The following is a 23,319-nucleotide window of genomic DNA, read 5'->3' on the forward strand; positions in this document are numbered from 1 at the left end:
CTAGGGGATTAAGCCACCCCCGTGATGCTAGCATCCCATATGGGTGTTTGTATCCTGGCTTCCTCACTTCTTCTTCTTCTTCTTCTTCTTCTTCTTCTTTTTTTTTTGGACAGGCAGAGTGGACAGTGAGAGAGAGAAACAGAGAGAAAGGTCTTCCTTTTCCGTTGGTTCACCCTCCAATGGCTGCTGCGGCCAGCGCGCTGTGGCCGGCGCACCACGCTGATCCGAAGGCAGAAGCCAAGTGATTCTCCTGGTCTCCCATGGGGTGCAGGGCCCAAGCACTTGGGCCATCCTCCACTGCACTCCCTGGCCACAGCAGAGAGCTGGCCTGGAAGAGGGGCAACCGGGACAGAATCCGGTGCCCCGACCAGGACTAGAACCCAGTGTGCTGGTGCCACAAGGCAGAGGATTAGCCTGTGAGCCACGGCGCTGGCCGCTTCCTCACTTCTGATCCTGTTCCCTGCTAATGGCCTGGGCAAAGCAGAAGAAGATGGCCCAAGTGTTTGGGTGCCTACCACCCACGTGGGAGACTACGATGAAGCTCTCAGCTCCTTGCCTCAGCCTGGCCCTGTGCTGGCTGCTGCAGCCATCTGGAGAGTAAACCAGATCTCTGTTTATCTCTCTTTAACTCTTCCTAAATAAATCAATCATGTGTGTTTCTTTCTTTCAAAACATGCCAAGGTCAGTTTATTTAATAAGCAAAACTATCTTCCAAAGATTTAAGAAAATGAGCAATATTGTGTATGAAGAACAGGAATGAGCAATTTTAATACAGTCTACAGGAAAAGAAAAAAAATGCCAATGTGGATACAAAATGATCTTCAAGATCACTCATCATTAAGAAACAAATCAAGGAGTATTTTTCACCTATCACATTTGTAGACATTTTTAAAGGTTGTTGGCTTCCAATACAGTGTTAATGGCAAGAAGAGATGGTTAGTGAATAATTACACACTTGGAGAGAGGTAAAAGTTTTCAAAGATCATGTAGCAATCTCCATCCATTTTAAATATATATGCCTGTGACCCAGCAATTTCACTGCCAGGAACGTAACCTATATATAAACTTACGTAAGGATGTAAAGACATTAAAAAGATATTATTTTATCCTGATAAATTAGTATTTAAACACACAAGGAAATATTAGATAGACAGGTAAAAGGCAGACACACGCACACACAACATGCAGCATAGAACCAGCTTTCATAGGACAGTCTTACCCCACCCCCTCAAACCTTAATTAACCCTGTGTCAGCAATGTGCAAAAAAGCAATCAACATTTCAACAGCAGATACAATGTTGACACACTCTTTATAAGCATTTCATATTAAGAAATTTTCTTTTTGCACTGACATCATGCTTGTTCATCACTTGCCAAGCCAATGGCACGGCCCATCTACCCCAGAATCTACTGAAAGGGATCTCAGAGAATGAAGTTTCCAAGTGTCAGCAACAAAGTGCTAGCACCCAGCCGCTTTCCATGTAAACCAGTCCCTGTAGATGTAGTCAACTGGGACAGGGTGCCGACTAGAACTGAAAGAGATTCTTCAAGGGAGTATGAATGGGTGTGCTACTCCTAGTCTACCTAGTGCAAATGGCTCTGTATAGTCTATAGCAGTCTACGATGGTAGGAAGAAACACATCTCAATCAAAGGCTTCTCAGAAATGTACAGAGGGGAAGACAGAGCGACAAACCCAAATGTGGCTACAAATTTCAACACAAAAGACAAAGCCTGTGACACAGAGAGGAAGGTGGAAACATTAACAGTATAAAGCCACTGTCAAAGAATAAAAAGGAATGGGTTTTGCCACACAGATTTCAGGATGGGTATCAACCAAGACTTCAAGATGGTTTGTGATTTTTGATTTGTTTTCATGTCCACGGTAGGAGAAACCAAAGATCTCATAGTTTAAATGCTCATCTGCCCAAAGTTCTATATTACATTTCCCTGGCCTAATGTCCAATACAGTGCATCAACCTAAGAGGCCCTCCTGCACTGCTTAGCACTGGGCACAGAACACTAGCGCAAGGCAAGAGGCTGATACACGATGCCCAACGGAAGCAGCTGCCAAACTGCACATGTCCCCAAACTGTGCAGTTGCAACATCTAAGGACACAGCTCACCGCCACCAGTCGTCAGAATCGCTTTCTGCTGCTTTGTGGTTACTAATAAGAGCACAGAAAGGACTTCTAAACATCAAGATCAACAGAGGGCAGGGATCCAGGTGAAAAATGACCCTCTTGGAGGCCGAATGTGAGCAGTCTGCTTTGGAAATCAAAGATTCCTTGGTGCTCCCCCCCCAAAAAGGAGGGGGGCTCTAATTAGCCCTCTTACTCTAATACAAGTCTTGATACACCAAGGGCCCTAGTATAAAGGTATTTCAAAAAGTTTTTTTAAAAAGGAATTAAAAGATAAGGTTCATTTGGTACCAAAAAAGCTAAAATCCATGCACAGATTTTTTTAAATAATAAGCCTTTTCCATTAACTTTTTGACGATTCTTCATATGTGGCTGCCAACTAAGACTGTATATATAGTTTACAACAGGGGACATACTCAGAAAATCTTGAATTCCACACTAATAGCTGTTGTCACTTTTTTGGTAACCATGAAAGAGAATTTTCCAGGCAACAATTAAGACTCCCAGCAGGGGCTGGCACTAAGGCATGGCAAGTGAAACCGCTGCCTGAGGTGCCGGCATCCCATATGGGCATCAGTTCGAGTCCTAGTTGCTCCACTTCCAATCCAGCACCCCACTAACGGCCTGGGGAAGTAGCAGAGGATGGTCCAAGTCCTTGGGCCTCTGAACCCATGTGGGAGACCGAGAAAAAGCTCCTGGCTTCAGATCGGGATCAGCCCAGCTCCAGCCGTTGCAGCTATTTGGAAGTAAACCACAGATTAAAGATCTCTCTAACTCTTTCAAATAAATGGGTGGGTTGGTGGGTGGGTCTCTGTGTGTAAGGCTGTTAGCAACAAATTCCAGTTTAATAGGCTTATCCAGAGAGCTGGCCTGGAAGAAGGGCAACCGGGACAGAATCTGGTGCCCTGACAGGGACTAGAACCTGGTGTGCCGGTGCCGCAGGCGGAGGATTAGCCTATTGAGCCGTGGCACTGGCCCAAAATATTTAACTTTTAAAACATAAAGCTCCCCCTTCTACCACAAAATAGAAAGTTTCACGTATATATCTGTGCATCTGCTTCTCTCTATAGAGAAGTGACTGCCCAATAAGCAGTATGCATGGAAAGCAACATTCTTGTGGAGGAATGCATACATCTCCCTAAGCCCAAGAGTTTGCCTTAATTTGTTTAAAACTATTTACAGAAAGTAGAGACAGGTGAGATGTATCAGGAACATCTAACATAAAACTGAAACAGAAGATACGGATAGCGCCTTTCAGAAGTAGTACTACCACTTTAATTAAGTCAAAGGCATATGTATGGAATAAAGCTGCTTTACTGTGAAGCCAAGAATAAGTTTAGTTCAGAAAAAACAAGGACATTTACTTAACCCCTTTAGTTAAAGAAAGATAAAGACTAGAAAATGATAAAACTCCATCAACGGGAACTGTGCATCCCACCAATTGTAAGGCAAACATTGTGTCTTCTTTGTTCCATATCCTGAACATTTGAACCCCAAGAGTGGGCAAGTGAGGAGAATGGCTAGTGACCTGGAAGGAGCTGTGCTCCCTGGGCACTGTAAGAGAGTAGGCAGTGCTGCCCACTTCTGCAGGGGCATCAAAAAATAATTACTCAACTGCACTGGCACTTCTCTGAGTGATTGTCCTTGCCCGTAGAGAGCTGAGGTAATAACTGAAGTAGTTTCTATTTATTCGTATATACCAGGTAGGCCAAGTAGACTAGAAAGCGGAAAAGAAACAAGAGTCTAAGAGGGACCAGATGCTTGTCCTAAATTTTCTCATACAATACACTCCTAACTGTAGTTGCTATAATCCAACAGATTCAAATGCTTTCCTCCACCCACTTCTCCTGCATGGCAAAGGCTTTTTTCATCAGAGGGTAGCTGACTTCAATAAGAGCATTTACAACATCTCAAGGTCTTCTTTTCATTAAAAAAGGTTAAAAAAAAAAAAAATAAGAGGCTACTTCCATGAGATTGCTCTCTTCGGAACTTTTGGGATCAAGTTCCTGTAGAACAGTGTCTCTGAAACCCAGGGAATCTGAGTAAACCTTATCCACAGAAAAAAAGAGCAAGCAAAAAAATTTCCCAAGCCAGTCTATGGTATGGACCCAGGTTAAGAACTTCCACCCTACGGCACTATAGAAAGGATCAAAATCAGTGGGGAGCAGCATCCTTGGGGTCTCTCTCCTCCTCTGTTCCTTAACTATAACGTAGGAATATGACAGGAGTGCTAGTGCAAGCTCACCAGTAAAGCTGCAAGACCCCACTCACAGCCACTCTGGCAACACTGAGAACCGTGGGGCACTCCAAGACCGCCTGCCGGGGCTTCCCTCCTCTCCCTGCACGGGGGCCAGATCTGCTTCACAGTAATAAGGCTCTCAGAGGATTCCTGTTTTGCCTTCTCTTTCCCTCTGTGTTTTCCAGGCATTTCCCCCCAATTAAAGTTCTTGAACTTCTAATCCCATCATGGGGTCCCTTCTAGAAGGGCTCAAGCTACACACCTGCAGTGCCACAACTTGCACAGGGCCCTACAGGAGGGACCTCAGGGTCTGCCAGTCCTCATTCCAGCTTCCCACTCCAACATAGAAGGTTCACCCCTTAACACCACGTTTCTTAAAGTCATCCAGTGGGATGAAGCCTTCGGAAGCCAACAGGCAACCGGTGGTCTCAAATCACAGACACCATCGGTAGTTTTGAGGGTTCTGCCTTCAGGTCCAATTCAAGATCCACCAAGGCTAAGTGCCAATGGGATGGGAGAAACAGATGTGTAGGGTCAAAGTAGCAACACCAGATGTGTAAAATGTAACACTGACTCATACAGAAAAACCTCTGGTATTTATGTAACACTAAACATGGAACTGCACATTCCTAACAGAAGTCTGAAAAGTCATGTCACTACTGGACAGAGAAGCTACAGATAGGTCAAGCAAAACAAACCAACACACAAATCCTATTCCAAAGAACGAATAAGACCTTTTCATTTACAAGAGATTCCAACAAAAAGGAGTTAGAGAGCCCAAGGTCAGTTCTTAGGTGGGCCAGCAGGAACCAGTGAGCAAGTGCTCTGTGATTGCAGCCCTCCCCCAACGCCCTCCTTCCCCAACACCGCCAGCTGAGGCTTTCAGTGATGGAAGAGATGGGATTCGGAGGTAAACACAAGTGAGACTGTGTCAGAATCCAGCCATGCTGCATCACTTGTCCTGAATCATCTCTGCTCCACTGATCAATCTCAGAGCGCGTGCATTAAAATGACTATAGCCCCTTCCTCCTAACAGAACATCCAACGATCAACAAGCATTATTTTTCAATCAGCATGGTGATAAAACATTTGTCATAAAATAGGACAGATTTAATTAGAATTCCCCTGAAATTCTCAACGGAAAAAAAAAAATCCAATGCTTTCTCTCTCCCCTTTATTCTTGGTTTATGATGTTAAGCTCTTAATGACAAAGAAGCCAAGCCCACTTAGCTAGTTTACCAACACATCTACAGCAAATCACAGTCATACTTTGATTTTAACCAAGCATGACAGCAAGGCAATTGAGCAGCTTTCCAAACTACCAGCACAGCGGCACTATCTTGCACAGGCTGGCGTTAAATCGGCACTTCATAAATTGCATAGGCTTCTGCCCGTTTAGATGATCTCTCTATGCAGAATCGGCAGTCTAACACTGGCTCTCACACGCATTAAAAATCATCACTCTGCTACCCAACTCACTGTTCAGACGGGTCTTCTTGAATGCAGCCTTTATTACAACCTCACTGCTGCTTCCTACACTGAAGGAATACCATGTTTTTAAGTCAGCAGCTCTTCTTTCTCGCTTTATTGTAATCAGGGGTCTTGCAACGACCCTGATACTGTTACAAAGCACAGTGCTTTATAACAGTAAAGCTTCTGGAAAACCCAAACAAAAGACACGTCACCCGGTGACGTCAGCCTATATACAGTTCTGTGTGGTCGCAGCACATAAGCAAATCCATTCTTGTGCCGTTTCTCGGAAAAGCTTTTCAGTAAATGCACTCATGCTGCTCCAGGAGCTCTTCTCTGCAACAAGCCGCCCATCTGCCATCAACAAGTTAAGACCGGGAGAACTAACGGCTGCGGAAAGGGGAGACTGAAGCTTTGATTAACCAACTGAGCAGTCACAGGAGGAAGAAATTAATAACTTATATTCAAAACTGATTTAGGGGATCAGGGCGGTCAGAGAAAACGAAACCAATGCTTTCCAGAGGAATATCCTAAGGAAGAAAACAACTCACCGATGGATCAATTTTACTAAGAAAGCCTGGGACACAGAAAACAGGACACTGGTCAAAGGCTCCTGCATGTTAGAGCCTTTTACAGACTCACTGCGTTGAGTCTAACAACCTCGACTGAATGCAGCCTCCAATGTGCTCAGAAGAATGGGTAAGTCTGTGCATTTCTATGTCTTGTACAGCCAACAAGGAATCACATTTTAAAATAAGCCATTGAATTCACATTTTATAAAGGAAATCACTGTCACATTTTGAGATTTTGCAATCTAGGTAAAAGCATATATTGCTGTTTTATTCTAAAATGGTTTAAGTTTTGTTCCAGTCACACAAACAAGGTTCATTTTTCTGCAGTAAATGAAAAATGAGTTATACGCAGTGAAATCTTTCACCATAATGTTATGTTGTTGTTGTTTTAATAGTCCATATGTTCTGCTGAAAGATATCCTCTCTTATTGTTTTTCTTGAACTATATTCTGCAGGCTTATATTTCAAGTGGCCATTAGGGGCCCCTATGCTGGCAGCAATATATGCAATGAGTATGATTTTAAAAATGCTGCCTGCCCTGGGTATGGCGTGTCCACCCAAATGCCGCTGCGAGAAGCTGCTCTTCTACTGCGACTCTCAGGGCTTCCACTCAGTGCCAAACGCCACAGACAAGGGCTCCCTGGGCCTGTCCCTGAGGCACAATCACATCACAGAGCTCGAAAGAGATCAATTTGCCAGCTTCAGTCAACTTACCTGGCTCCACTTAGACCACAATCAAATTTCAACAGTAAAAGAAGATGCTTTTCAAGGACTATATAAACTTAAAGAATTAATCTTAAGTTCCAACAAAATATTTTACTTGCCAAACACAACTTTTACCCAACTGATTAACCTGCAAAATTTGGACCTGTCTTTTAATCAGCTGTCATCTCTGCACCCAGAGCTCTTCTATGGCCTTCGGAAGTTGCAGACTTTGCATTTACGTTCCAACTCCCTGCGGACTATCCCAGTACGCCTGTTCTGGGACTGTCGTAGTCTCGAGTTTCTGGATTTGAGCACAAACCGTTTGCGAAGTTTGGCCCGCAATGGATTTGCAGGATTAATCAAACTGAGAGAGCTTCACCTGGAGCACAACCAGCTGACCAAGATTAATTTTGCTCATTTCCTGCGGCTAAGCAGTCTGCACACGCTCTTCTTACAGTGGAACAAAATCAGCAACTTGACGTGTGGGATGGAGTGGACCTGGGGCACTTTAGAAAAGCTGGACCTGACTGGAAATGAAATCAAAGCCATTGACTTGACAGTGTTTGAAACGATGCCTAATCTTAAAATACTCCTCATGGATAACAACAAGTTAAACAGCCTTGATTCCAAGATCTTAAACTCCCTCAAGTCCCTCACCATCGTTGGCCTCTCTGGCAATCTGTGGGAATGCAGCCCCCGAATATGCGCTCTGGCCTCCTGGCTGGGCAGCTTCCAAGGTCGGTGGGAACATTCCATCCTGTGCCACAGCCCTGACCACACCCAAGGAGAGGATATCTTAGATGCAGTCCATGGGTTTCAGCTCTGCTGGAATTTATCAACCACTGTCACTGCCATGGCTACAACTTACAGAGATCCAACCACTGAATATACAAGAAGAATGAGCTCCTCAAGTTACCATGTGGGAGACAAAGAAATCCCAACTACTGCAGGCATAGCAGTTACTACTGAGGAACACTTTCCTGAACCAGACAATGCCATCTTCACTCAGCGGGTAATTACAGGAACAATGGCTTTATTGTTTTCTTTCTTTTTTATTATTTTTATAGTGTTCATCTCCAGGAAGTGCTGCCCTCCCACTTTAAGAAGAATTAGGCAGTGCTCAATGATTCAGAACCACAGGCAGCTCCGATCCCAAACACGACTCCATATGTCAAACATGTCAGACCAAGGACCATATAATGAGTATGAACCCACCCATGAAGGACCCTTCATCATCATTAATGGTTACGGACAGTGCAAGTGTCAGCAGCTGCCATACAAAGAATGTGAAGTCTAACACCTGCCCGGCACCAGAACGCCCAGCAGATAAGTCACCTCTGTTGCATAGTAGGGGCTGCATACATATCTAATTTTTACCAATGATGACATTAAGCCTAATTTTCCAAACCAAGTGGAGACTTAGTTTTTGAAGTGTTGAAGTATTTTTAATTTTTTAAATGAAATCATATTTTAAGTGTTAAATGAAGCAATGCTCACGTTAATTTGCACAACTGTTGGAAAGTCTAAAAATGCTTACTTCAAAATAAGACATTTCATGTATGTAATTATATACTGTTGTGTGTAAACATTTACACTAAGGTCTCCATGTGCTATTTTTTTCTACTGAAAACAGTTTGGAAAGAAACTATTGAGCAGAAACAGATATAGATCAATACCTGTTTGATCACTGCTCTCCATCCCACGCTCCACAACTGGCCTGCTGCTTCAAAGCAGACAGCAAAGTTCTCTTGTATGATAAATCTGGTATTTACTCAAACCTACAACCTACTGCCAGTGTGGGAAGTAGAATTTCATGTATGCTAAGACTGGTAAACATTAAACACTCTTCTTCAAGAGTTTTTGCCTGGGTTAGTAGCTATTATCAAAGTCTACATCATGCTCATCAGCACCCTTTATGTAATTCTAATAAGCAGAGTGTCTCTTTAATATATTTAAACAATCCAAGTGACTGTAAAAAAGTCTCATTACAGTGAAATGAATACTAAATAATTACACCGACTTTTTATCATACATCCCCACTCTGACTTGTAATGGACATGTTGATTTTTGTGCCATTTAGACAATTGTTTTAAAGTATTTAATTACCATTTTACTAATTAACTTACTAAATCCTGTATTTACATTTAGATGTGGAAGGAAAGATTCAGAAGTTATTTTGGACAGAAAAAAAGATAAACAGTCAATTTAAGAACCCTGACATGCTTTCTTGTTTTAAAGTACACACACACACACACACACTTTCTCTCGTCTCTCAACTATCATGAGCAAAGACGTCTTGACAAAGGGGTTTAAACCTCTTCCTTCTGCTGTTTCCTGATCTTCAAACCTCAAAAAGCCAAATTAAAAATAATTGGCTAGCAACAGGCATAACAATGAATTCTTAGACTATAAAGAGACCATTTTTAAAAATCACTTTATAAATATATGCCAAATTTTGGCCTTTTAACAAAGGCACACATTCACATTTTCAGTGTGGTTCCTTCTAAATGAAGGGAACATATTACCGGGTGAACATATTACCGGGTGAATCTTACAGGAGAACACTCGACATGCCTATGCAGCCACACAGCGGCAACTCAAAGGCAGCACAGAGATGAGAAGCTGAAGAGGAAAGGAGATTTTGAAATTCGACTGCCAGGTTAGCCGAAGTCAGCACGCAGCCAAGAGTGATTACACACATACACACAATCCGTACCACACGTAAGGCCCCAGGTCCCACCACTGACAAGGGAAGAGGGAGGAGGTTCTCCAGCGTAAATATAAACTCCAGGATTAACAAGTGATAATGATTCTACATTTTTCATACAGAAAAGAACCATAAGTATTCCATTTCTTTCAATTATGATTTCTATGGGAAAACTGAAATATCTGGCATTTAGGTGTAAGTTACCAATTCACATAGAATTTTTCCATAAACAAGGTCTCTTGTATGTGAAAAACTAAAAATTGGAGCACTAATTTGATTTCAGAAAAATAAGCATTTTGCAACTGTCACTTACTGTATGTGAAAAAAGGCATGCATCTTTAGAGGAAATCACCACCATTAACATTTTTTTAAAATCTTTTCCTTATCATGAACATTAATGAGGTTTTTTTCATTCAAGGAATACTTCCCTCTCAGGACTGAACTGAAAACACGTTAAGATTAGAGTTTAACCCTTGAGATTTATCTGTAATTTTTCTTCTTCAATTCTGAGAAGGGTACCTACATTTCAAAGAAAATGTGCCTCAGTAAAAAAGCAGACAAGATCACGAATTATGGCAAAAATATACTCTAGGCTTTTTCAGGGTGGGTAGATGAGTTTGGCAAAATCTCAGTTCAGTTTAATTCAGAGGATCCTCACCACCAAGCATTTTGTTTCTTCTTAAACCAGGCCCTGAGTTTGCCTGGGTACAGACAGAAACTGATTTTATGGCATGGTATGCAGTGTGTGAGCTCCCCACAGAGGGGCTGGATCAGAAGCCCCTACTACAAAGGAAGCCCCTACTACTCCACGAACTGAAATTGACCAACCCATTTATCAGGGTGACCACAGCCATTTGTCAGGTGACAAGACAGCTTAGTCACAATAAAACTCTGTCCTGAGCACTCAAGATTCTATTAACACTGAAGGATAAGTGGAAGAGGTTTTTCCATCATTTCAAACCACAACCAAAATTAATTCAAACTAAGTCAAAAGGTAAGGGAATACTGGCTGGGAATCCCCACATTAATCTCAAAGGTACAGTTAGTAAAATGGCCGTCAGCTGGCAAAATTCTTAATGTGTGTGGAAAAGCAAACCATTTCGTAATTCAGAGGAACAGCACAGCCAACGCCACCATGGCATACATTCCAGTTGAATAATAACTGGTTTTTTTACCCGCCATTTTTCCCGTAATGCCCTCTGAGAAGTGAATGACAGTGCCAAACCAGTAGTTCCCTTTCTCACTGAAAGCACAAACTTCCTTTCCTAACAGTCTGTAGAAGGAAGGATTCCACTTAATTCTTGTCTGTTCGTGCTCTGGCCTCAGTCATCTGTGTTCTCTGCCACCTGGCTAGGGTGGAGCAGCATCGCAGCAACACTGCAGATCCTGGGAACACAGCATGGTCACTTCTGACCTGGGGCGGGGCTGAGGGGTGGGGGAGGGGAATCCCCTTCACCAGCACCACCACCCCCTCCTTTTCACTTTCAAGGTTAAGGGGAAATGGCCACCAACAACCAGAGACATAATAAATCTCTCTGGGAAAAGGAAAGCTAAGGAAGACTATGACACCATATCTGCCTAGGAAACTGAAGACCGAGTTTTGAAATCATTTACATTCATTTCTGTAGCTTGTGAGGGATTTCAATCACCTTTCTGAGACAGTAGAATGGAAATTAGCAGATCCACACACAACTCTGAGGATTCCTTCTGCCAACACCAAAAAGCAAAGATACTAATTTTTAAGCCAAAAATCTGTACTAACACATGCAATTTCTTAATATGCCTAGGTTAATTTCTGTACCAATTCAATGAATGGAATTCACTAAACTTCCTAACTCCAATAATTATTAAAACCCATCTGCTTATTCTAATGCTAGTCACCAAGAGCTAGACTCCATCTTTCCAATAAAAATGAGCTCTATGTAGGACCAGCTCTGAATCCTGAAATTCAAAACAGGCATATCATCTTCCTAAGGCATACAGCCACGGGGACAGCTATGAATGCCCTGCTCGCTAGTGTGTGCGCGATCACTCTCTCTTTCTCTCTCTCTCTCTCTCATATGGCTATCAACATAAAAATTTAAGAATTTTTTTTAGCAGTTTACTTACATGATCATTTTCCTAATACAGCAATACAGTGACAGATCTATCTCAAGTGTGTCTGGGGACAGTTTTTCACATTACTGGTTAAACTGCTTGAACCAGAAAAAGACAAAGTAGATGACAAGGCCATTCACAGATAATTCAACATTTCGCTAACCTAGGGCAAACTCATGTGCTTGAATAAGGCCAAAACCAACAGAAAACAACTGCTGAAGCTTTTCCTTCTGCTACTGCAGACATCTGGAAACTTCTGCAATTCCTTCAACTAACTTCCTCCTTGGTGAATTTTTTAAAGTCTTATCTATGGAATGTTTAGTGAAATTTCCTATTAACACTGAGACTGCAAATTCAAACCACAGTCCCCAAACACATTGTGTTCAGTCCCCTTCAAGAGCCATTTGGGGGTGGGGGGAAGGCAGGATGGGGACAGATGGGTTGGGATAGGAAGAAAATAATATTCCAGGGGAGACTGGGAGGGGGGAGGGCAACCAGGTGCAGTGTACAGGAAAGTTTTGTTATTAAAATTGTGCATACCATAAAAAGTGAATGTCTCTTTTTTAAACTCTTCCTTGGTAACTTAACACCTCTGACATGTGAAACTTGAAGAGCTATTTGTCACAGATATAGACACCTGAAATGAACAGTTGTTTTGTACTGTGTTCCTCTACAATACCAAGCATGTCAGCTGGAAAGAGGGCAGCTAATCATCACCTGTCTTCTTCAGAGAGGCAAAACTGAGAGGAAAGCAGAGGTAAGAGTAAGTACGGCATAGTGAGTAGCTGCGCTGGCACAGTCTGAGCAAGCGGACCAACAGCTGTCTGGGAGGCTCTCAGGCCTTGAGACTGCTGCTCCAGTGGACTGCCACCACAGCTTAGGCAACTTCGAAACAGCACCCACGCCATGTACCTAACAGCAACCTGGCCTCTTTGTCAGGGGTGGGTTAAGCAGCATCTTAATACACCACTCCAGGGAGGGAGGCACCACAGGTGTCAACCACACTGAGATCACTAGGAATCCTGCATGACCCATTCTACTCCAGATGCCAGTTCAAAGAGAATTAACTGGGAAAGAAAGACAAGATTTTTAACTAGTGCCCCTGGCTTGGCAGAGATAACACCCTCAGACAGAATGCTACGCCTGGGCAGCTCTGGGGCATAAACTGCCGTGGCTCCCGGAGCAGTCTGCCACACTTGCCAAGATGCACTGTTTCTCCACCCCCACAGCAGCATAGTAGGTCCAGCAGGAATAAACAAGGCCTTCCTTTTCCCAAAGCCCAGGCATGCTAGGTTCCCACGCCAAGCATCACAGCAGTTTGTTTAGAGACAGGCAGAGAATCTCAACACAACATTTCACTGTCACACTCAGCCCGTGTGCGTGACAATACACAGGTGATGGTGGTTTAAACTGCACAAAAGAACAAATTCCAAACTTTATGGAGTTAAAAGGAGCTTATTAACATAATTTGCACACATTTTAAGCTTTCAAATTCCATGTAAAATTAGATCAGATTTCTTTATCAGTTATTTTAATTAATTTTGCCTGTATGCTCAAAGCATTCTCAGGTTCCCACTCAAATACATAATAGATTTCTTCAAGGCCTGTTAAGGTGTTTTTCCCCCCCTTGCTTTAAATATATCTAACCAGCTGGGTACTCGAGGCTCCCTTAGACAAAATGTACCACAAACGGCCTTTTATAAAGAGGGGGAAGAAGATGGGAAAGTCGAGCTATTCCAAACATGTCCCCTCTGGCAGGAGTTTGACCTTCCTTCTCACTAGCCAATGTATTGGGACACTCTTAAAGACAGATCTTGAGCCTTCCCTTCCAAAGGTTAAAATCAAAGAGAAAATTATCTCCAAAGACAAATACCATAGCCATGTCATCCTACAAAACTCAAAAGTTAAACACCCTATTCCCCTGCACACTGAGGCCCAGAAGCAGAAGCTAGCCCAACGGCTCCTTATTCACTTGGAATCAGATTTTCAAGGTGCATCCCACAGACAATTCCTGAAACATTTTCTTAAGCTTTCAAAGATTTTACCAAGAACCATGGATTAAAAATGTCATGGGTAAACATCAACTTGACTGTAATTCACTCACCATTGTGTTTAGAGCACTAGAACTCCATCTTTAGGCTCCAGTATGTGAACCAAAAAGAAGAGTTACAGAATCTTCAGGTTACTTTTTCTGTGGTTTCAAACAAAAACCCTAAAGCCAACTGTCATATTAGCTCACCTTTCTGTCATCACAAGGACCAAAAACGTTCCTCTTGTGATGAACAAAAATCATTTCTCATGCCCTAGATGACAATACGTGGCAGGCAACTGATCAGCATCCAAAAACCTGATATATAAATTACCTCTACCTACAGATTAAAAGAAACCCAGAATAACATCTTTGTGTGTATGGAAAAGACAAAATAGGATGTTAAAATCAAAAGCATCCTTAACTTCAAGGGTCCATGGTGTATTTTAGAGGACTGAAGAATCTCTTGCAATCAATGCAACACTGGATGTGAGTCCAAAGATTCTACAAATCCTAAAGGGTTTTTGGCAATGCACAAAGAAACGTTAGCCTGCCCTTACAGAGCAATGGCATATTTATTTCTAGAATATACCAATTTGGCCCTAATCTTTTAGTTGGTCAAGACAAAAAAAAAAAAAAAAAAAACCAAAAGTTTCAATCAAATGAAGAAGCACACTGATTTATCCTGGGGAGAGACACTTAAGTGCAAACTTGGTTGAGTTACTTGTAAAACAGAGCCAGTTGTACGAACAATAAGGAAATGTGAGAAACAGTATCTCTAAGGAGGTTAAGGAGAACAGGTAGACTTGCTCTTCATGCACATGCTTGATAAATGCTAAGGGTGGGTAGCCTAAGCTCTGTGCTGTAGCCTAGGAAAGCAGTAGAGGACAGCCCAAGTCTCTGGGCCCCTGCACCCACGTGAGAGACCCGGAGGAAGTGCCTGGCTCCTGGCTTCGGATCGACGCAGCTCCAGCTGTTGTCGCCAATTGGGGAGTGAACCAGCAGATGGAAGACACTTCTCTCTTTCTCTCTCTGCCTCTCCTTCTCTCTTCTGTGTGACTCTGACTTCCAAGTAAATAAATTTAAAAAGAAAGAAAGAAAGAAAGAAAGAAAGAAAGAAAGAAAGAAAGAAAGAAAGAAAGAAAGAAAGAAAGAAAAGGTGGGTAGCCTATACACGCATGCTGCAGGATCTGTGATGATCTAACCTTGGTGGTGACCCATGAGGCCCAGAAGGTCTGTAAAAAATAAATGAGCATTCTCCTGGAAAAATAACTGTGCTTCCTCCCTATCTCTAGGACCCTAACTACAGTGTTCAGAAACAAAGACGACACCCAGTAAATACCTACTACGTAATGTTACACATCTTCTAAACCAGAGTACAATCTTAATTTTAAAACATATTTTACTACAGTGGGGAATGAAAAGAAACGTGTTTTGAGGAACATCTCCAGTTGTGCTGATAGTAAACACAAATATTCTCCCCAGTTAAGAATCTGCAAGACAACAACTAATTTCCCAAGAACCTACGCATTAAAAAAGATAAAGCAACCATGAATTGAACTCTTTTTTTTAAAGATTTATTTATGTATTTGAAAGTCAGAGTTACACAGAGAAAGAGAGGCTGAGAAAGAGAGTTCTTCCATCAACTGGTTCGCTCCCCAACTGGCTGCAATGGCCAGAGCTTTGATGATCCAAAACCAGGAGCCAGGAGCTTCCTACAGGTCTCCCATGCAGATGAATGGGCTCAAGAGCTTGGGCCTTCTACTGCTTTCCCAGGCCATAGCAGAGAGCTGGATCAGAAGTGGAGCAGCTAGGACAAGAACTGGAAGCCATATAGGATGCCTGTACTACAGGCGGCGGCTTTACCTGCTACACCACAGTGCCAGCCCCTAAACTATCTCTTTAAAACTCAGTCTAGAGACAGGCATTTGGCACGGTGGTTAACAAACTACTTGGGATGACTGCATTCCATTTTGGGGTCCCTGGGTTCAAGACTCAGCTCTACTTCCAATCCAACTTCTTGTTAATGCTCATCCTGGCAGGTAACAGGTGATGGCTCAAGTACTTGGGTCCAGGCTCCTTGGCTTGACACAGCCCCAGCTGGTGCAGGCTTCTATAAAGTGAATTACATGAGGCCAGCGCTGTGACGTTACCTGCAGTGCTGATGTCCCATATGGGCACCAGTTCATATCCCGGCTGCTCCACTTCTGATACAGCTCTCTGCTACGGCCTGGGAAAGCAGGAGAAGAAAGCTCAAGTCCTTGGGCCCCTGCACCCGCATGGGAGACCCACAGGAAACTCCTGGCTTCGGATCAGCGCAGCACCAGCTGTGTGGCCATCTGGGAAATGAACCAGCGGATGGAAGACATCTCTCTCTGTGTCTCTCTGTCTCTGTCTCTCTGTAACTGCCTTTCTGCCTTTGAAATAAACGAATCTCACTGATCCTGTCCCGGTTGCCCCTCTTCCAGGCCAGCTCTCTGCTGTGGCCAGGGAGTGCAGTGGAGGATGGCCCAAGTGCTTGGGCCCTGCACCCCATTGGAGACCAGGAGAAGCACCTGGCTCCTGCCATCAGATCAGCGCGGTGCGCTGGCCGCAGCGCACCTACCGCGGCGGCCATTGGAGGGTGAACCAATGGCAAAATGGAAGACCTTTCTCTATCTCTCTCTCTCACTGTCCACTCTACCTGTCAAAAAAAAAAAAAAAAAAAACTGAATTAGAAGATGGAATATCTTTTTCTCCTTTGAAATACACTGAATAATTTTCAGCTATTTAAATACATACACACAGGGCCAGCACTGTGGCATACCGGGTAAAGCCTCCACCTGCAGCGCCAGCGTCCCATATGGGCGCCGGTTCAAGTCCCAGCTGCTCCACTTCTGATCCAGCTCTCTGCTATGGCTGGGAAAGCAGAAGAAGATGGCCCAAGTCCTTGGGCCCCTGTACCCACATGGGAGAACCAGAAGAAGCTCCTGGCCCTTGGCTCCTGGTTCCTGGCTCCGGGCTTTGGATCAGCTCAGCTCCAGCCACTGCAGCCAACTAGGGAGTGAACCAGCTGATGGAAGACCTCTCTGTCTCTCCTCCTCTGTTTAACTCTGACTTTCAAATAAATAAATAAATAATCTTTAAAAAATAAATACATACATGCATACATACACACACACTAACACATACACATACATACTCATTCTATAGCCCTTAGAAAAATCACCAAGATTTCAAAAGGAGCAAATCAAACAGCACAGCAGTTAAGAGGCTTACTCCACACTTGAGCATGTGACCCACGACAAGTTCTTCAACCTCTCTGTGCCTCAGGGCCTTCACCCCTAAAACAGAATTAGCAGTAGTGACAACCATAGAGGGGTTTATTCATGCCAAGTCCTGAAGCTGGCAAAAGCTCAAACATGTCTGCCATTTTTGAACAGCAACATGGAGAATTAAATGCTACAGCAAATGCAATCACATTAAATACATGTTAGATTCATCTGCCGCTCCCCTGTAACTCCCTATTTCCTACTGTTTATTTTCTCACAAAGTTAATACACACTATCCAAAATGAAGAGTGATAATCAGCCAGAGCTTTCATGAGTCTGATTGCTCTCCATACATCTATCGATTTTTTAAAACTGACCACATTATCTCACAATTTATGTGCTTTACAAAATTTATTATAATATTAGACATAATATTACTCTAGATTGCCTTAATGAATCAAGGCTAAATTTCTAAAGGTTTAGAATCCCTAATTACAAAATTTCTACTGTGTGAGGCAGTCACTTAAAATCAAGCAGTGCCTCTTTCCCTTGTTCAGTAAAACTATACAACCACATAGTGTCCATTACAATAAATAGATGCTGGGTTTTTTTTTTCCCCCAGAAAGAAATAAGTAATCTCATTGATGTCTCGGCCTCTGACAACCACATCTGAGGACATAATACATGGCTGGAAATTAAGGATCACCAATCTGTTCATTTCTGCTTTAAAAAAAAAAAAAAACGGATATCAAGTCTATTTGGAAGTAACCCTTCCAATTGTGGATTTGGCTTCAAGTCAGATTTTCCAGAATTATTGAGGGGTACAGGCAAGGAAAGTAGAAGAATCTTAAAGCGTAAAGATAACCTACTAGTAGAGTGCACACAGAGCAGCATGTTTTCAGATAGCTGGATGGTGGTCCTCTATGTGAGAAAAAAAAAAATCTCTATTTAACAAGAAACAAGCTCAGAATTAACCTATCGGAAAGAAACATACATATTCAATCTTATCAGAATGTACAGATCTGTGGCCCAGGGTTTTCCAAGAATTCCTTTCTTCTTGTCACTGTCTTTCCAAGATTATGACCCAGTTTATCAAGCAAGGAAAATCACTGAATCCACTGAATCACACAGAGCTCTTGACCTTGAATTTGTTACCTGCTTCTCCTCCGGGCCCCGAAACTACAAAGAAAACCAGGTTATTGAGAAGAAACCGTTCAGTTATAATGTTTCAACTCCTGGGCACTCACCTTTTTTTTGGGCTTCCACCTTCTACCAAATGCCTATAGGGGCTGGTGCTGTGGTACAGCAGGTTAAAACCGTGGCCTGCAGCACCAGCATCCTACATAGGCGCCAGTTTGAATCCCGGCTGCTCCACTTCTGATCCAGCTCTCTGCTATGGCCTGGGAAACCAGTAGAAGATGGCCCGAGTTCTTGGGCCCCTGTGCCCATGTGAGAGACCCGGAGGAAGCTACTGGCTCCTGGCTTTGGATCAGCTCAGCTCTGGTTGTTGTAGTCATTTGGGGAGTGAACCATCAGAGAAAGACTTCTCTCTCTCTATCTGTAACTCTTATCTTTCAAATAAATAAAAAATAAATCTTTTAAAAAAATGCCTGTAATTTTCACAGTACTCCCGAACTCCACAAAAGTACTTACCAGCTACAAACAAATCCTCACAATTAGGGAAATAAGAAATAAAATCATTGGGGCTAACATCACGGTGCAGATGGGTAGCCAACCACCTCCAATACCAGCATCCCGTTTCAGAGCACCAGTCTGAGTCTTGGGTGCTCAGCTTCTGATCCAGCTCCCTACTAATGCACCTGGGAAAGCAGCAGAAGATGGCCCAAGTGTTGGGCCCCTGCATCCATGTGGGAGACCCGGAAGAAACTCCTGGCTCCTGGCTTTGGATCAGCCCAGCTCCAGCCATTGAGGCCATTTGGGGAGTGAACCAGTGGATCAAAGATCTCATTCTCTCTACCTCCCTTTCAAGTAAATAAATAAATAAATAAGACCAGAAATACCAGCTACTTAAAAAGTACTCTTTTTGCTTTCTGTAACCAGCATTCATTCCAACCCTAACCAAATAAAATCCTCACCAGCTGTAAGGTGAATAACTACTTTGTGTTTTCTATTTGGGGGTTGGGGTAAGGGCACTGAGGAGTAAGGGACGTGGTTGTAAAAATTTTAGAAGTGTAGGATTCTTGGGGTAATGACAGGCAGTAATCCTTACTTCCCACATCTATGCTCTAAAACTTCAATCCAATTTTGTCAGGATTCCATAGAACTGGCCACAAAAATGCTGACCTTCTATGTGAATGCATGTTCTGCCACAGTGTTTGCTCCAAATACAGAAAGACAGAGAATCTAGCATGGGGAAGGACTGTGCCTGTGGCTCACACGTTGAGAACTGTCATCGGGCCTGCCCTGCCAGTCCACTTCCCTCTCATCACCCTTTACTCTCCCTTGAAATTCAGTGGGGAGAAACTGCAGTGAGAAAGAAAGGAAAACACTCAAACATCCTTGAAAGCAAGCGTGGAAGCAACTGGATGGAGTTCCATTAACATATCACCTCACAGTGCTGCTGGCTGGTGTGCAAACCACTCTCTGACACTTGCCAACAGCTTCCAACAACTGGAACAAATTTCACTGTTGTGTTTACAGTCATCTCTAGCCTAAGATTTATCAACTATTCTACATGAAAAACTTAACAGCAGGTGGTCAGGAATCTTCTCCTTTTTGATATAGCATTCTGGAAGTACAACACTTCCTAAGTTATAAATAAACTTATCCAATATTTTTCAATTAAAACACAAATCTGACTTTCCAAAGTAACAATCAGAATTTACAAGATAACTGCCATTGAAACATGTTATGTCAACCATGAAACACATACACACACACCTCAGTTTAAACTGAGGAGGGAGTCTAGAGACTACAAATATAACTCATTATTCTATTATTATTAACTAGCTTTGTAATTTATTTGAGAGTCAGAGAGAGAACCTCCCATCAGAAAGTTCTCGCTCCAAATACCTTCAACACCTAGAGGTAGGTCAGACCACTTGAAGCTGACAGCCAGGAACTCCATACAGGCCTCCAATGTGGGTGGTAGGGACCAAGTACTTGACCAATAACCTATAGCCATCCAGAGTAAGCATTAGCAGGAAGCTGGAATTTAGAGTGGAATTGGTACTCTGATATGGGATGCAGGTGTGTTAACCTCTAAGCCAAACAACCACCCCAGTAACTAGAATTCTAACTAACTGATTTCCAAGACTTGCTTTCAACTAAGATTAAGAAGACTATCAATAGAACAGATTGGGAAGAGAGAATGGGGAACGATTAAGATTCAATTTATGACGTTAGACTGTGTATCAGCCATCCCAACAGAGATGACAACGTCAGAGAAAAGGACCAGCAGACAATATAAATTTAGAACTCATCATCAATAAATACAGGTATTTAGCCGGCGCCGTGGCTTAACAGGCTAATCCTCTGCCTTGTGGCGCTGGCACACCAGGTTCTAGTCCCAGATGGGGCGCCAGATTCTATTCCGGTTGCCCCTCTTCCAGGCCAGCTCTCTGCTATGGCCCAGGAAGGCAGTGGAAGATGGCCCAAATACTTGGGCCCTGCACCCACATGGGAGACCAGGAAAAGCACCTGGCTCCTGGCTTCGGATCAGCGAGATGCGCCGGCCGCAGCGGCCATTGGAGGATGAACCAACGGCAAAAAGGAAGACCTTTCTCTCTGTCTCTCTTTCTCACTATCCACTCTGCCTGTCAAAAATAAATACATAAATAAATAAATAAATACATACAGGTATTTAAAGTCATGAGTCTAGATGAGATCAGCAAGATGGAGAAGCAACTCAGAGACTCACACTTTGCTGCTAGACCACTCGGAGAAATCTTTAAAATGGGGGGAAGGGAAGGCCAAGAACTGTGGCACAGCAGGTTAAGCCAAAGTCCCAACATCAGTATATCATGTCAGAGTGCCACTTCGAGTCCCAGCTGCTCTGCCTCCAAACTAGTTTCCTGCCAATGAATCTGGGAAGGCAGTAGAGGAAGGCCAAGTACTTGGGCACCTGCTACTTACGTGGAAGACCAGGACGGAGTTCTTGGCTCCCGGCTTCAGCCAGGCCCAGGCCCAGCCATGTTGCCATTAGGGAAGCGAACCAATGCATGGAAGATTTCTCTCTCCCTCCCTTCTTCCCTCCCCATCCCGTTACTCTTGCTTTCAACTACATACATACACACATGAATGAATGAATGAACGAACGAACGAATGAATAATAAACCTTTTAAAAAGAGAACCATGTATTTTCCTTTATCTTAGAGGTTTGTGTTACAAAGTATGTACATTTATCAAGTCAGCATATAGAATTAAGATCTGTACATTTCACTGTGTGTGTATAAAATTTACCTTAAAACAACAACTCTAGTTAGGATGTTTATGATGTCACGTTTAAAGGTGGTCACAGAGTACAAAAAACGTTTGCAATCTTCTTTGAAATACATCAAAATAAGATAGACACAGGAATGGGCAAATATGTCAAAGCAAATCTATCAACATGTTAATAATGTAATCTAGGAAAAAGTACGTATGCGGATGCTCATTTTGAAAACCTTTCAGCTTCTCTCAGAATGCTCATAATTCGTAAACTGTAACTGTAATTTATGGCAGTTAGTCTAACACTATTCCTCTCAACCTACCTGAACTGTTTGAGAGTTAGGCTGGATACACAGTATAGCACCTCCACCTGAGAGATCTGAGAGAGAGAGAGAGAGAGAGAGAGAGAAACATGCTCCCATCTACTGCTTCACTCTCCGAATTCCTACAACAACCAAGCTGAAGCCAGAAGCTAGGAACTCAATCCAGGTCTCTTATATGGGTGGCACAAACCCAATTAATGAAGCATCACTACTACTTCTTCAGTCAAAAGGAAGCTGGAATCAGAGCCAGGGCAAGGTATCAAAATCAGCACTCTTGATAGGGACATGGGCATCTTAACCAGAGTCTTAATGGCTAGGCCAAATGCATGCGCCCTATTGAATACTTTTAAATAATTCAGGAGCTGACGCTCTGGTGTACTGAGTTAAGACACCACCTGTGGCACCAGCATCCCATATGGGTGCTGATTCAAATCTCAGCTGTCCCACTTCCAATCCAGCTTCCTGCTAAAGCATCTGGGAAAGCAGCAGCAGATGACCCAAGTGCTTGGGCCCCTGCACCCATGTGGGAGATCCAGAAGAAGCTCCTGGCTCCTGGCTTCATATTGGCTCAGCTCTGGCCATTGGGGCCATTTGGGGAGTGAACCAGTGGATGGAAGGGATGGAAAATATTTATTTCTCTCTCTGCCTCTGCTTCTCTGCCTTTCAAATAAAATAAATATATCTTTAAAACAAATAATTAAACAAGTCCACTATATCCTCATTAATATATAAAACATCAAGGTGCTAGGCTCTTGCCTTAGGAATTTATAGTTTAGTTGGTAATAAAACTAACAACATTCAATGAATAAACTAATACAAGAAAATAATTCATAAACTGGAAAGTACCACCGGGATTACTGACATTCAGAGAACAGAGAGGGGATCTAAGAATATAGCAGAGAAACAAGCTCTGAGCTTGGCATACAACGTCCAGCAGGATTTCAATATGTCTCAGGGTGACAATACACAAAGACACTCATTTAACTGATGGAATCATTTAAGTGAAGCTACTCCCAGCTTGGAGAAATGGCAGACGGCCTCTAGGACCAGTAAAGGAGTACTACTTTACTGTGGTTGACAAGGGGGTGGGTTCAGAGACCAGGCTGGATGCCCACCTGCCCTATCAGAGTGCCTAGGTTTGAGTACTGCCTCCACCTCCATGCCAACTCCCTGCTAATGCACCACCTGGGAGGCAGCTGATATTGGCTCAAGTTCTTGGGTCACTGCCATCCAAGTGGGACACCTGGATGGAGAGTTCTGGGATCCTGGGGGGAGCCTGGCCCAGCCAGGACTGTTGGGGGTGTTTGGGAAGTGAACCAGAGAAGATCTCTTTCCATTTCACTCTCCTTTCAAATAAATATAAGTAAATAAATACATACTAAAACAAACAAACTATGG

The 23,319-nt window shown here is 43.1% G+C and overlaps 2 protein-coding genes across 2 annotated transcripts in view; one reads left to right on the forward strand and one right to left on the reverse strand.

The window, feature by feature from the left end:
- CTNNA1 (catenin alpha 1) overlaps window positions 1–23,319 on the reverse strand; it is a 168,422-nt gene that overhangs the window by 43,455 nt on the left and 101,648 nt on the right. The window lies entirely within an intron of this gene.
- LRRTM2 (leucine rich repeat transmembrane neuronal 2) lies at window positions 6,544–8,498 on the forward strand. Its single transcript, XM_062189388.1, has 2 exons — window positions 6,544–6,547; window positions 6,876–8,498. Exons 1-2 carry the CDS (start codon window positions 6,544–6,546, stop codon window positions 8,420–8,422), a joined length of 1,551 nt encoding a protein of 516 aa, XP_062045372.1. The 3' UTR covers window positions 8,423–8,498.

This window comes from Lepus europaeus, chromosome 4 (assembly GCF_033115175.1).
Source record: "Lepus europaeus isolate LE1 chromosome 4, mLepTim1.pri, whole genome shotgun sequence".
NCBI classification, from domain to species: domain Eukaryota; kingdom Metazoa; phylum Chordata; class Mammalia; order Lagomorpha; family Leporidae; genus Lepus; species Lepus europaeus.